This window comes from Pleuronectes platessa, chromosome 15 (assembly GCF_947347685.1).
Source record: "Pleuronectes platessa chromosome 15, fPlePla1.1, whole genome shotgun sequence".
Taxonomy (NCBI): domain Eukaryota; kingdom Metazoa; phylum Chordata; class Actinopteri; order Pleuronectiformes; family Pleuronectidae; genus Pleuronectes; species Pleuronectes platessa.
In genome coordinates, this window is record NC_070640.1 from 19,277,971 (window position 1) to 19,293,247 (window position 15,277).

The following is a 15,277-nucleotide window of genomic DNA, read 5'->3' on the forward strand; positions in this document are numbered from 1 at the left end:
CAGGCAAAGAGACCAACCAACCAATCAACAATCTGGTGGACAGGGGTGAAAACACAAACCTGATGGACCTTCCTCTAAAAATACTAGAACCCCTACAGTGTCAGACAGTCATCAGCTGTGTCTCAATTCAGGGGACGCATCCTTTGGAGGATGAGTTCATACGGGCGAACGAAGGCCGACTCCTTCAGGGGGAAACCGAAATGAGAGGGTTCGTTCTACAAAGGATTTCCATGATCAAAGTCACCAGCTCATCCCGCCCTTATTCGTGTTGGCTATAGCAACAGAGCTGAAGTTGGACGCGTCGAGAAAGTTTGAATGCCCCTTGGTTTTTGAACATGTTGAACATGTGTTACGTTAGCTGTTCGGTTCAGTGTATCATCACCACTGATACACAGCAGTCACTGAAGCACAATGAATCGTGGGATAGGTTTGGTCGAGACGGAGCCTTCGTTTATCAGGAACAGAAAGACGACTTTGAAGGAGCCTTTGAAATAGGGCAGTAGAGTTGCTTTGCGCTGTGATGCAATCGACTTCAAAGGCAGCTTCTAAAGTGAGTCGCGTCTAATCTTATTTTAATGATGACTGATTCTTGCCGAGGTGGCACATTCTCTATCTCACAACAAACAGTTTCAATGATGCACAAGAGAACCAAGAGAAATGGTTTAGAAAGCTGCCGTCCATGCCTCCCCATTGCATGTTATACAGACCTCAATATCATCCTAAACAACCAATACAAACGTGTGTAAAATATTCATACTCAATACATGATTCAAACAGCTAAAACAAACTGTTTTCAAATCCACCTCAAAGAAACTTAAAATTAATTATCTTGTTCCTTTTAAGATTAACCAGTTGTCCCCATTCAATTAGGGAAAGTCATACTATTTGAAGCCAAAAGGCAGTGCAGACATTGAAAGAAGCTATACACTCGTTTCAAGAATTTATCTCCTTCGTGAGCACAAAGTGCTTAAAGCAGCTACCAGGAACTCCTGGGCTAATGGCTGAATGTATAGATTCTCTATAAACAGACTGAATAAAGGCTAAAGAACCCATAACTCCACACTCCATCTTTTCAGTGTGTTCATTTCCATAAAATTATATCATATACTGTACATTATCTGACCATCACTGTGTGTGTGTGTGTGTATGTGTTTGTGTCGATTTTAAGCTATAAACTATATTATATGACTGTACTTTGATGCTGCTTTGAAAATCACAAACAAATATTTATAGGTTGCACAGGGCTCATAACGCTAACTAGTGTTTCAAACCATCCTGGGACGCTGCAGGGCCAAATGTGTGTGTCGAGTCAACAGTTTAGGTCATGACATTTATTTGTTAGATAAAGTAAACACCCTCAAATCGAAGGTGGGCGACCCTTTGCCACCACCAACAGCTCTTCAGTGGAAATCTGAAGAGCTAGAGATCTACCGTGCAGAGACGTCTCACATCCTCTGCTGCCCCTCAGCTGTCTCTCTCTCTCTCACATCGCACACCATTTGAACCTCTGGCTGAGACACTTTCCTGTGCCAGTGGTTCTAACGACGTGGGACCGCGGCGCTCAGACCCGGTTAAACCCGTCTGTCCTCTGTGTCGACGGCAGGTGCGTCTCAGCCTCGTCTCCCAGCGCTGCCCTCTGGAAGCATTTTTTTAATTTCCAGCGAGAGGCACCTCAACATAAACTTAGAGGGGAAGCTATTTTTTAAATGAAGAAGAAAAGACTCTTCAAAAGTAGACTGCTAAACATATCTGCTAATAATTAAGCCCTTTACATTCATCTCTCTTTATATTTGAGTTAAGCTAAAGGTGCATGAATTTATTTTCAAGGCTGATAAATACCATCATCACCACTGGATGCCTGCTAGTCAAGCTGAGAGCAAGGAAATAATACAAACATCCAAAACACATGCATGATTCAGAGACCTCTACTACTCTGCTGAACTGTTGAACTGGTTCCCAACACCCACAGGGAGAGGATGATTGTCTTGATACATAGCACTGGGACGAATTAGTCATCGTTTTATTTCCATCCTGGCAAAAACATTTCCATTCAGTCTAAAGATGACCACCGCTGCTTCTTCAACATAATGATTCAGCTGTGATTCACTCACTATGTGTGGAAAAGGATGAGAAATGAATACGTGATACATCTTGATATAGAATGTGAAACTATTTCAAAAGCGTCATCTCCTTATTTTATATTTATATTCACAGAAATTCCAGCTTGTAGGAAGATGGTGAATACAGGCGAAGTACTTGAGCCTGCAGGAGCCTACTGAGATGTTATCGTTTCTGTGAATGCTATCTGTATGTGTGTGTGTGTGTGTGTGTGTGTGTGTGTGTGTGCGTGCGTGCGTGCGTGCGTGTTGATACTTGTGCCGCTTCGTGTAGAAAAATCCAATCAGTTCCATGTGAAACCAATTCAGACTGTCAGGAAATAGGACCAACCTTTCACGCCACCATTACTCAGCTGGTCCTCTCCTGATTCCTGTCAGTGTTACTGCAGATGAGTCTGTTATTGAGGAGGAGTGCAATATAGTCTGCCTCCAGAGGTTTCTATCAGCAATAAATATCAAACATAAAACCAGGAGCAAAGATGGAAAGTACAAATGGTAGATACGTGCACAGCAAACATGAAAGCTCGCTATGCTTTATAAGGGATGGATGGGAAAGACTGTGGAGGTAATAAAAAGAGAGCTGCAATGTATATTTCTTAATCTCCCTTTTAGATTTTTTATAATAAAGTTCCGACTGAGTGAAAAGAAACTCACTGAAAAGATTATGATGTTAACAGAGCAGTCAGATCATCACACTTTGTACCTGCTGTATGTCAATGTGACAAAATGCTGTGAAAACTCCAAGAGGACGCTCTAATGAGATTTAGACATATCTATTGTATGTCTACAGAATGTGACTGAGATCAGAATACTCCACATCACTACTACTACGCTTCCATTTGAAAACTGCAGGAAAACCTAATAGTGTGAATGTAGCCTTAATGCTGTTATTCTATAAAAATGCTGCTTACATGAGTGTCATGCCAGATGATTATCTTAATCAGGTTATTATCTAAAGATTGGTTTCCACGTAAACGTAGTCAGTGTCCCCGAGAGAACACGTCTTTGCTGTCACTGAAGAAGGCATCAATTAAGACTATGTGTCCAATCCAGAGAGAGTAAGGAACTTTCATTTATGTTATAGGCCTGGTCGGTGTTCTTACACAAACTCCTGCTATTTACAGTTCAGCATCAGCACATTTACCAGCTCCCATCTTTCAAATATCGGGTTGTGTTTGGCTCTGAGCTCCCAGCTGGCTCCAGTTCAAAAGTACATCTCAAGTCTACACGAGTCATCCAAACACTTTCAAGGTAACTGCACGGGGCAGTTCAGTTATGTTAAAACATAAATCAGCTTTTGTGCAGTGGGGCTGAGGTCGCAAAGCTTTAATGGGAAACAGTTCACCTTGATGGAAGCGCCCAACATGACCTCTCCCACATAAACTGACCTCAAAGCAAGAGAAAAAACGATTTGATGAGTAAAATCGCAGATGCTCCTTCCGTGGCAGCAGAAGTCGCTCTCTTTTCTACATTTCTTCTGCGGCGACTGGTGCAACGCGAGTGGATGGGACGCAGAGCTGAGCAGCGAGGTTGAAGGGGGAAGAGAAAAATCAATAGGCCTGGTGGGATCCTGCAAAGCTGGTCTGTCTAGACAGTGGATGCAGGGGGAATGGATGAAAAACTCAAAGGAGAGCAGTGACGGCTGCGTGGCAGAGCGACAGCCTTTCACAGGATCCTCTGACAACAGCTGAAAAGTAAAGCGACTACCTTGACTTACATAATTCTTGTCATCATCCTCGTTGTAGGCAAGTTTGACCACACCGTAGGAGCCCTGCAACACAACAATATGAGAGTCATATTCATGTGGATGGACACAACACCATCAACATCATTTAATTATCATTCAGTGATACTTTTGTGGTTTAGCTCCACATTTATGGAACCCCAAATATTTAATATGAGATAAATCAAACTGACACTAAGAAATCACATTAATGAATAGTGTAAATCAACAGTGCAAGTAGAATAATGTATTATCTATTAAATCCCAACTCACAATTATGAAAAGAGTTTCATAATATATTTTTAAGAGTATAATTTTCTTTCATTGTAGACACGAAATGTGTTATCGGGAAAATTCTTACATAAAAGCAGAAATGTTTATCTAAAAACGAATTGAGATTGCAAGGTAATGAATTGAGCTCTGTCAATCCTATACAAAGAAGTTCTTCAGATCTGATGAGTTTCCTTTCAAACACAACAATTCTATCCTTTGACAGCACAGAATGGCTGCTCTCACACACATGCACACACACGCACAAACACACCCACACATGTTTCTTCTTGATAAGTGCAAAAAGAACCATTAACTGCTTTTAAAGTCGATCATACACTCACATGAATAAAACAAACCAAGTTACATCACCACTGATGTCTCTGACGGCTTAAACTGCCAGCTGGCTCTGAACAAATGACTCAAAAAAATCTGGTTTTCACTGGGAGTGAATTCATCCAAACATTACCAAACACCATCCATGTTTAAACAATTTTTTACCATTTAAAGGTAAAGTGATTCATTAAAACTCAAAGTGTTTAGTTTGTCCAGTTTAGATTTATTTACACAACACGGTGGCCTCCGCGGAGAGGACCCGCTCCCAATGTAAATATAAAGAATTTAAAAATAAAGGGATAATATTAGGGTTAAAGAAAAGGACTATTCTTAAAAATAAGATGATTACACACTAATGAACACGTCTCTAGGATTAATTTATTGTCAATTTCTGCCACTAGATCCCTTTCAGTTGAATCTTACACACTGAACCATTAATATATATATATATATGTACTGTAAAAATGTGCTAAACATGAGAATGTATTCATATGTTAGCATTTAGCACCACGCAGAGACATTCACAACAAAGACAAATCCTCAACATAATCGTCATAACCCGCCACCCACTTGCTGGCGGTGAATCCAGAGGGGACACCCTGCTGTGCGCTCACATTGGATTGTCCTGACTTTCTACAGACGTTATACTAGGGGGCCATGCGGAGACACACGCACCTCCTCTGGAGAAAATACGGGGGATCTGCAGAGTTCAGTGCATGTCTGAAAACAGCTTTAGTTTCAGATGTGCGTGTTCCCACAAATGGCAAGAACCTGTCAATCAATTTTGTATCAGTGCACCTCAGTCACAAGCAATTGTACACATAAAAGCGACGTTCTTACACTGTGGGAAAAACTGCAGAGAAAATTTTAAAAAATCCTGGATCCTCCCATTTATTCAGATCCCTTCAAAAAGATAATGGATTCTCTCCTCATCCACACCACATCCTTTTACAGAGTTTCATGGTTATCCATCCTGTAGTTTTTGCAAGATGAGACAAACAACGAACACCAATTAAAACATAACCTCCTTGATGAGCTAATAAAATCTTATGTCCAAAAAAACAGGACCTGAGTAACTATAAAAGGTACAGAGAGTTGTGGCCAAGGACTTTTGTCTGAACAGAGTGAACAAAATATGAAACAGCATTATCTAGGTCAAGTGCCGAGTTTTTAATTAATACCAGAAAGTTAAAACAATGACTTAAGAAGATAATGTTGTTTTGCATAAAAAGTAGTTACCAGTTCTGCTCTTCTTAAGATTTTTAAAGAAATACAGATGTGCTGAATTAGAGATTGTTTTGACTTTGACCCCTTGTAGACGGATGTCGCGAATTTGCCTCAAACCCCCTTCCGGTCTTAATGCCGCCGAGGTGACGATTGTGCCTGATGGTGCAAATACTACACATACCTAGGAAGGCATTGGAAGCACTCTGCCACCATCTAGTGGTCGAAGTGGAAAAAACATACTAGCCCATTGGGAATATGCAGCAAAGTTATTTTGAGGTATTAAGCTGTATTTTAAATACTATGATGATGGAACAGCAATGATTGCACAGAAACATATGTTGTTGTTCAATTTCAATCAAAAGCAGCATCAATCTACATACAAGAGACTGGAAAATGTTAAATTAAGGTTATGCCCCATTATGCCTACTGTCGCTAATTTGCCTCATACCTTAATTTTATATCTACTGTAAATGCTATATTGAAATTAATAACCTCCACTTAATTTAGCATCTGTATGACAGCCAAAAACATAAATAATATTTTTTTTCTATAATTGGAAATTAACTCAGGCAGTAAGGTTAAAGAGGCAAGAGGTAAACAGCTGAGGCCTCACATGACTTCCTGCACTGTGTATGATTATTTAGGGAATTCGTTTTTTTCCCCCTGTCAACTGACTAAAGGGCCGATCTTTCCCTATAGCTAGAGTAATTTTCCTAAACTTTTCCTAAAGATGAACATAGGCCAACCTCACCTTTCCGATCTCACTCTTCAGCTTATACTGGTTCAACTGGATGCAGTCCTGCGAAGGGGGAGAGAAAAAGAAGGACGTGAATCATCAATAAAAACATGATCAGCACCAGAGTGAATGTTTTGTATCATCGAAGGCCAAGAGAAACAGGGCTGCCTCTGGTACCAGAACAAAATGTTCCCTCTGTATGTGTGTGTGTGTGTGTGTGTGTGTTTGTGTGTGATTGTGTGTGTGATTGTGCTGAAAGCCATTTATTTCTGAGTAACGATGCATTCTGTAGTTTCTGTTTACTGTCTGCAAATCCATTAAGGTGCCATCGCTTAAATGGCTGATTTGAAGTGCCATAGCAACCACCGCTACAGCACGGAGTCAGCCAGGGGCACAGGAGAGGATACCACAGCAGGACACAGAGGAGGGGGGGGGGGGGCTGGGTGAGAGGAGTTAGGTGGTGGTGGTGGTGGGGGGATGATTTTACAGGAGGTAGGCTGAGAAGGAGGAGGGGGTCCACAGACGGTAAAGTCCATGAGCAGAGACAGGCAGAGCGGAGGAGGAAACGGATTTAAAGTGGATTTCTCATTACAGTTGAGGGGGGGGATGGCTTTACTGTGAGCCAGACCAGTGCCTGAGGCTCAATACTGGAACATGTTAAAAGGATGAGAGGCGACAGGAGATCAAAGATGTAACAAAAAAATATATATATAATGGCGGCAGGACGGAAAGCAAAGCACCAACTCGTGGTGTGGGAAATGCACCAGGCAAGGTATTCTGGAGTGGGTTACGTAACAAGCTCGTTATGAAGCTTGAACCGAGTTTTACTGTTGGTGTTGCAGGAGATGTGAGGATGGGGTTATGCACTTTAGGGTAGGATGGTGTAAAGTATAGTGTGCGCAGGGGTTATGAAAAAGTGGTTGAGGGGAAACTCTGGGAAAGAGCTGCTTGGATTTCGCGAGCGATAAGGGGGAGGATAAAAAATAGGGCGGAGGAGGATAAAGGGAAAGGCAAATGAGGAGAATCCGGAGAAAAGAGCAATGGGAGGGATTGTCTGAGAGGAGTTCCATTGGGTTCAGAGTTTGTCGGCACATGCTCATAGGCTCCTGGGCGCTGCAGTGCAGTTAATACACTCTCCGCGCAGATGGATAAAGAGGGCCATGCAGAAAGCCTTAAACGCATCTGCCACATGCACACACAAATAAATTCCAGCCGAATGCTCCACTGGGCCCCAACACATCTTTTTGTTTCCGTCACTGTCACGTTAGACTGTTGCTTTACATGAACAGTGCAGCCCCCCCCACCATCATCTTCCCTCAGTATGCAACACACCCATCTCTCCACATTTCCCCATCCATTACTCAGCTACTGATCAATATCAGTGTATAACACATAGATCACCGTCACTGTGCAATTTGAAACCAATGGCCATTCATTCCGGTCCCTTTATGAATAATGTGCATGTTTGCCTCAGGAAGTCTGTAATATAAAAGGGAAATAGTATTAGATTATATTTAAATATTTAAGATAATTACTCACTCCTGTCATTTTACAATCGATTTTGATAGAATGGTGCAATATTGTGGATACCACGGGCTTCGTTATGTGTTGTTTTATAAAGTGTGTGCTGGTGCAAATGGCAGATCTGACTTGTGGCATCAAAGAAAACAGCAAAGAACTGTATGCAGAGAAATTAGACTACAGTTAGAAATGCCACTCCCTGTCAGAAGTGGTTTAAAACATACATTAGGCTGGGTATAGCCACAAATGATGAAGATAAGAATTTTCAGTTAAAATCATTGGGTTCTGAACAAGAGCTGATGAGGTATTTTGTCTCTTTAGAAAAAAAATTCTTTCCCACTTATAAAACAAAAAAGCCGGATATCTCAAGTTTTCTTCCAGCACTGAAACACAGCATGCATTATGAATTGTTGTGGAGCTGGAGCCTCTGATCCATGTAAACACATTTAAAAATCTGAACGCAAATACAAAAGAATATCACAAATATTTTCAGACATTTTTTAAAGAGATAGATGTCAGCAATATCACTGCTTTAAAATACATCTGAAAGGTATTCGAAAGAGGCCACCAGCCTCAGCCATAATGATGTAGTTGACTGGTGTGGCCCCGCTAAATATAAAGTATTATAAACATCCAAAGGGCTATTTTACATTCTATTTCTGCCAATTGATCCCTTTCACAAAAATCTTACACACTGATCCTTTAAGAATAGAGACAACTGCATCATTTACTTTACTAATGTACTGTGAAGATAGATGGGTTGAAACCTTCGTCATTGCTCCAGTGATGCTTTAATGACCATATCTGGCATTAAAGCTTATAACGTGGCGTTAACTAAAACATATATTTATTAAGAGAAAAGTGAGAGAAAGCAAAAGATCTCAGCTTTAAATATTTTAATTCCTATCTGACATGCCTGTATGAACATTTAAAGCATTTCTCTTCATTTGTATTGGTCTTATTGTGATTCCAATGTAAATGTGAGTGAATATCCTAATTTTCATTCCAGTGCAAAAACTTAATACGAGGCATTAAGTACGAGAAAAAGGGACTATGGGTTTTTCCCACATCACTTCCCCCTCCAAGTGTTTGTAGCCAGTTTAGACACAATGTGGTCAATGTAAGTATCAGTATGTGTGGAGCCTTCCTGTCACAAGGTTTATTGTTGTTTCATTTCCTTGCTGTCAATACAGGTTACTGGTGGGAGAGGAGTGGGGAGTCATAGTCACCCATTATTTGTCTTCATGGTTTCATCCCTGTGAATAGCCCCTACATAAATAAACACAATTTAATATCCTGTTTTGACATAAAACATCATGCTTTCAGAAGAACACGCACATTGAGCACCATATATTTGGGGTATTTTTCTCTGGATTTACTTAATCCTAAAATTAAAACCACAAAACAGACCAGCCATTGTGCTCCAAAAACATTCGTACCTTAAAAATTACAGCTATTGTGTGTACAAAAGAGTCAAACCACAACAAATGTGATGAGAAAGTCGGGAATGAGAACTCAGAGCAGAGTTGCCTGCAATAAATAAAACGAGTAAGAGGCTTTTGTGCTTTAGTGTCACTGTTATATAAGCACACACACACACACACACACACACACACACACACACACACACACACACACACACACACACACACACACACACACACACACACACACACACACACACACACACACACACACACACACACACACACACACACACACACACACACACACACACACACACACACACACACACAACTTCCTCATGTGGATTAGTGCTGGACTTCCCAAACTGCACAGGAAGGACATTCTCTATAATGAGGAGGGGGAAGAGAACATGACCATGTAAATCATTTCCACATTTTATTTTTACTGCGGTTATATTTATAAACTGTGAAATACACAGGAGGGTCTGTGTACCTGCCCAGACTGCAGAAAACAATAAACTGAGATTCCACAAAGACAAAGAAAAACGAAGGCATCAGCTATTTAAAAAAAATCCTTGATAAATATTCTGTTCAGGTCATTACTGTTTTTATGTTCAATGTGGATTCTAAAAAAGGAGGAACTAGGAAATTCAGGTGTCACCCCATGCAAGTTCTTCTGCTATGAAAGTTGGGTTGTTTACGAGTATTAGGGCCATTTAAAGGGGTAAAACACGTTTAAGATTTCGAGAATAAAGTTGTACTATTAGAAGAAAATGTTGTAAGTTTAGGAGAAATTTTTTTTACATTAGTAGAATTATGTGAAGCATCTTGTTAAGTTCCACACTTATCAAAATACTTCATCTTGTGTCAGGTCAGCTCAACATTATTCCAATTTTTTAAAGATTGTGCAAGAAATTCAAGGACAAGTTTAGAAGTCATCGACTGTGAGAATTTTTTTAATTACAACTGTGATATTCAAAGGGGTTTCATAGTTTCTCAAGAAACAATGAGATTTTGGATCCAGAAGGAGTGGAATTTGTTTTTATTCTCATGATATTATGATGTGTTTCTCAATAACTTACAACTTAATCTTGTAATTTTATTTTACTTTGTTAAATTACAACTTTTTTCTCTAAATATAAATAAATTATGACTTATTCCTTGTAATATTCTAACTTTATTTGTTCTTAATTTACGATCTTCCCATATAAGGCTTTATTCACATTATCAAAACAAAAATGTAGGCATCTCAAAATTTGAGAGGCCAGATTGTGAGATTACTACTTTTTGACCAGTGGACCAATGTAGCTCAGTATCCTCCTCATTGCAGAGACGGGGGGATTTGCCTCTTGCATCATCATTTTACCATCTGTATGATGTTGGTCCGTCAGATAAGCTGAATGCTGACTTGATATGAGTAAACAGTGTGATTGCTGGTTTCCCCTGAGTTGATGATTAAGTTTGATTGACAGGCTTTGTTTCCTGCTCATGAGCTTCTAGGGGTAAACTGCTTCTTCTCCTGGGGTCAGGAAGCTTTACCTTTAATTTTGTACATTTAAGATGATATAATGTAGATGTTCTATTGTCCACACTGATTGGATCATATATGAAAGCTACAGTTCGGACCTATTGTTTGCATCAGTGTGGGTTTGTCAGCTCTAAATCCACAGGGAGCAGGCGATGGAGTTGGTATATTTAGACACTGACGCTGCAAATAAATGTTATGAAATGAAACAAGCATTTGACGGTTCCAGTATAGCGGCTAACAAAGCCTTTACCAAATCAGAGGATGAGAGGTGACCTGAACACAGTGTCAGACAAGTTATATTATATTCGATATCATTAAAAATGACACGTTCCACAGCAAATTCTCAACTGATCTCGAATCACCCTTCACTTCTGCTGCGGCGCATCTGGCCGTACAAAGCCAACAGCAGAACATAGTGATCTCACACTTCATAATGACACAGATGTGCATACAGTGTAGATCATTGAATAATTATATAAGGGGCACATGACGCATTAAAATAAAAAAGCTTACATACAGGGGTTCTCATTTCTTTCTCAGCTAATGACCCACAAGATTGAAAATATTCAATCTATATTCATATATGAGATATTTCTATCACAGTATCACCTGTCTCTTGAGCCCCTCCTCTGATTGTCTGACTGCACTTTGAGCGAATTGAGACCAGGCCTATCACCGGTCTCTTTCTGGCTTATTCACGCTATGTTAGGATACCGCTATAGAAGACAACCACATATTTACAGTCGGTTTCAACAGGATGTTACTGAAGGGGAAGTTACACCGTTCCTCATGTCTGTTCAAGTTTTAGCAGGAGATTCAACGTATGAGTAACGTCCCGAGTTACAGTACGGAGTTTAACAACGGAGTTTCAGTACTGAGTAACGTAGACGTAACCCCGCAGTGAGCAATGTGACACAGCACGTCAGAAGAAAGAAAGTGTAACCGCTGGTCTCCAACACTAACATTCTTAGGAGGAATGTGCACAGACACATTCTCTTCCTTGCGTCCCTCCACGCTGCAGTGTTTCTTCAATACTGAATGACTCATACGGGGGAGGAAGTACGAAACGAGACATTTCAATAACATATCTCTTAGAATGGACTGAGTGAAGAAGTCCGCGGAGTGACTGTTCAAGTCATTACGGATAGTAAAAGCCCAGAAATTGGGTTTTACACAATATAGGCCCTTTAAGGTCATTTCAGGATTTAATCATGATCATCTTTAATAAAAATGACTTCCTCACCTGAGAGTCAGATATAGACACACGTTTGGATTCCACCGTGGGCCTGCGAGCCACACGAGGGGAGATGTGTGTGTAGCCTCCTCCACAGCCTGATGACAGATAAGTGCCTCTCTCCTGCAGCGACAGCTTCCTTCCAGTCAGGTGAGGCCGCAACGGATGAGCCCTCTTGGCCTGAGCCCCCTCCTGCTGAGCCCCCCCGTTTCTCACGCCGTTGGCAGTCGAGCCGCCTGAATCTTTCGTCGTCATGGCAGCCATGATGTCCGTGAGGCCGGCGGCCTGTTCGGCAGAGTCAGGGTCGAGCCTCTCGCAGCCAGGGTCACTGCTCATAGCCATGGCCGGTGGGTAGATGGGAGCAATGCAGGAGGAGGTGGCGGGGAGAATACTGGGGGGTGCCCACCAGCATCAACGTGACCTTGGCTGGCCTATGGTCAGGATGTTCAGGGTCCCAGTGAGCTGGAACAGAGGGGAGGGGGAGAAGAGCTCAGTCAAGATGCAGTGAAATGAGTGGATCTGCTTTTTCTAAAACAAGAGAATTTTCATGCTTGTAAAATAAAGCTGACTGGAGTATGACTTTTGTTTCTACCAGTTAAAAAGACTACAGCCCTTCTTATGGTTCAGAGGTATAGATTTTACCTGCCTATATACTTATAACAGTGTATGTATGTATATATATATATATATATATATATATACACACACACACGTGTATTTGTGCAATATGTATGAAGAGATATTTACTACACAGTATAAATCATTGTGCAATCATCCTGTGCCACTGCACTTTATTTACCCAAGTATGTCTCTCTAAAAATAATATATATGTATGTAGTGAAAGGTGTTTAATATAATTTATTTTAATGTAATTTTATAATTTAACGTGTTCACTTGTTTACCTCATTCTATGCTACAACAAGTTAACCTCCCCGGTGTGGGAACAATAAACTTGATCTTTTCTTATCTCATCTTGCAAGGTTAATCATCTCAGTTTAGCCTCTGTGTATGTTAGATAAAGACCGGCAGATATTACTCTGGGCTGTAAAGATACAGCTCACTTCTTTGCATATTTTTCCAATGGAAAGAAAAAATAAAATGTACGCTAGTATTTTTAATCAGTTATCTTAAGAGATTGAACATCAAATATAACAAAGTAAATACAAGAGAAAATCCTAATCGTCAATCATAATTTAAAAAGAACGATGTGGATGCATTAATTAATGTTGCATTTTACATGTATTTCCCTCTCACTTTTGAACCCAAACCTCGTCCCTTGATCATTAGCAACAATCCCTCTGGTAGTTGTTGACATGTTTCAGTCTGGACCAGTGGTGGAGACACGGACTGTCAATCAGAGAGCAACTGGTGAGGCTAACTTGATATACTGTTAGATACTCTCAGTCTCCCCATATACACACATACATGTGTATATGGTTGCGAAATGTAATATTGTCCATATAACCAACCCATGTCAGTCAAAATCCTTGACTTCTGTTATTGCCACAGATCAATATCTTACAACATTTTGTGAAAGTCAAGAAAAAACAAGCAGACATGAAAAATAAATTGCAATCTCTTTGTTGACATGTCGTAGATCAAAATAAACCCCAAACAAAACCATGTCAAATTTAGCTGAACAAACCACACTTTATGCCTTTTGGTTCCCTTGATCTCTATGAAATACTTGAGGTTGGACTGACACACAGAGAAATATACACATAAATTATCCTGCAGATATTTTTTTCATAGAGTGTGTGTGTACCCAGTCATTTAGCAGGGTTTGTTTATTGCCTTTGTTGCCTTTCATCTCTAATGAGAATCAAGTCAGACAGACAGCCAGCGAATATCAAAGCTCTTCACGACATCTGATTCAGGTGGAAGAACACAGATATGCAAAGTGGGTCTGCACACTCATCCGAGGTAAAAGGGTACTTAAATCCCTTTTCTCTAACATTATGTATCTTTGTAACAGCACAAATCAAGAGGAAAAAGAATGGTGGTTGTTTTCATCTGTAAGGAGCCACCTGGGTCTGTGCATGTTCCATGAAAAGACAGACTGAAGAGAGAGACTGGAGTCGAAGTCACTTCTCTGGATATTAGACAAGAGGTGTTCACTAAATGGGCCATGTAATGCTATTCCTGAAATGTGTCAGGTGGTTAGAGCTTCATATTCAAAAATAACAGTGTTCCACTTCGTCCCGGTCCAGGTAGGTCACACCAATTCAGGCACTTGTATACAATCACGACTCAATGCAAAATGCATTATATATTTATATTCAGTCCACCAGTTTACTCCAGACAGATATAATTTAACAACAACTGGAGGGACTGCATGCATTCTACCTCTAGTGTTACCTTGACAATGCTATTTTGGGGTTTAAAGTGAAATATCTCAGCATGAACTGGTTGAAAAAGGAATAAAAGGAACCTTCTTATTAAAGACAAGTTCACGCAACACAAAATTCCGGCCCATTTTGTCTGTGGACAGTCGCTAAACATGAACTCATCCATACACGCACTCACAGCATATGATCGGACACATGTGTAAACTCAGACTCATTAAAAGCAACATAATTTGGTTTTGCACACAGATCACCGATCACACGTGGTGACAACAAAGTATTGATTGGTCTTGTTGGTTAGGATGATCTCGGCCCAAGCCACTGAGCAAAAGACAGCAAGTCTGCAGTGTGAACTTTGAAAGGCACGTGCATGAACTTGGCTTAAACAACATCCAGTCAGAATTGTATATATGTACATGAAAAACTAAAAAAATATAGAATAAATTTAGTTTTCACGTTGGATTTAACTGCAATTACCAATTCATGAGACATTATATTAAGATGGTGAATGTATATTAAAAAATATACACAAGCTTAACACCGCCATTTTAGCATTTTGACAAGTGAGATAAGCATTTTTATCCCAAATAAAGCTCTGTTTAAGTACTGAGAGGCAGCTGCGAGCATGGCTGCGAACTCTACTGAATATGGCACAAGGACAATGCAGTGTTCCACTGGTTGTTGCTTTACAAGGCATTGTGGGATTACAGGATAGACCGGGGTTGACCTGCTGCACGAGGACAGCTGAAATATAAAATCTGCCTGAAGGCTTATGAGTGATTAACTGGTAGCAAAATTACACTGAAAAGATGA

General features: G+C 40.3%; 1 protein-coding gene across 1 annotated transcript in view; it reads right to left on the reverse strand.

The window, feature by feature from the left end:
- camkk1a (calcium/calmodulin-dependent protein kinase kinase 1, alpha a) overlaps positions 1–15,277 on the reverse strand; it is a 63,931-nt gene that overhangs the window by 24,922 nt on the left and 23,732 nt on the right. The window contains exons 2-4 of the mRNA XM_053441728.1: positions 12,129–12,581; positions 6,425–6,472; positions 3,835–3,888 (exon numbers count right to left, since the gene is read on the reverse strand). Coding sequence (XP_053297703.1) covers positions 3,835–3,888; positions 6,425–6,472; positions 12,129–12,461 — 435 coding nt within the window. The 5' untranslated portion in view covers positions 12,462–12,581. The remainder of the gene's footprint in view (positions 1–3,834; positions 3,889–6,424; positions 6,473–12,128; positions 12,582–15,277) is intronic.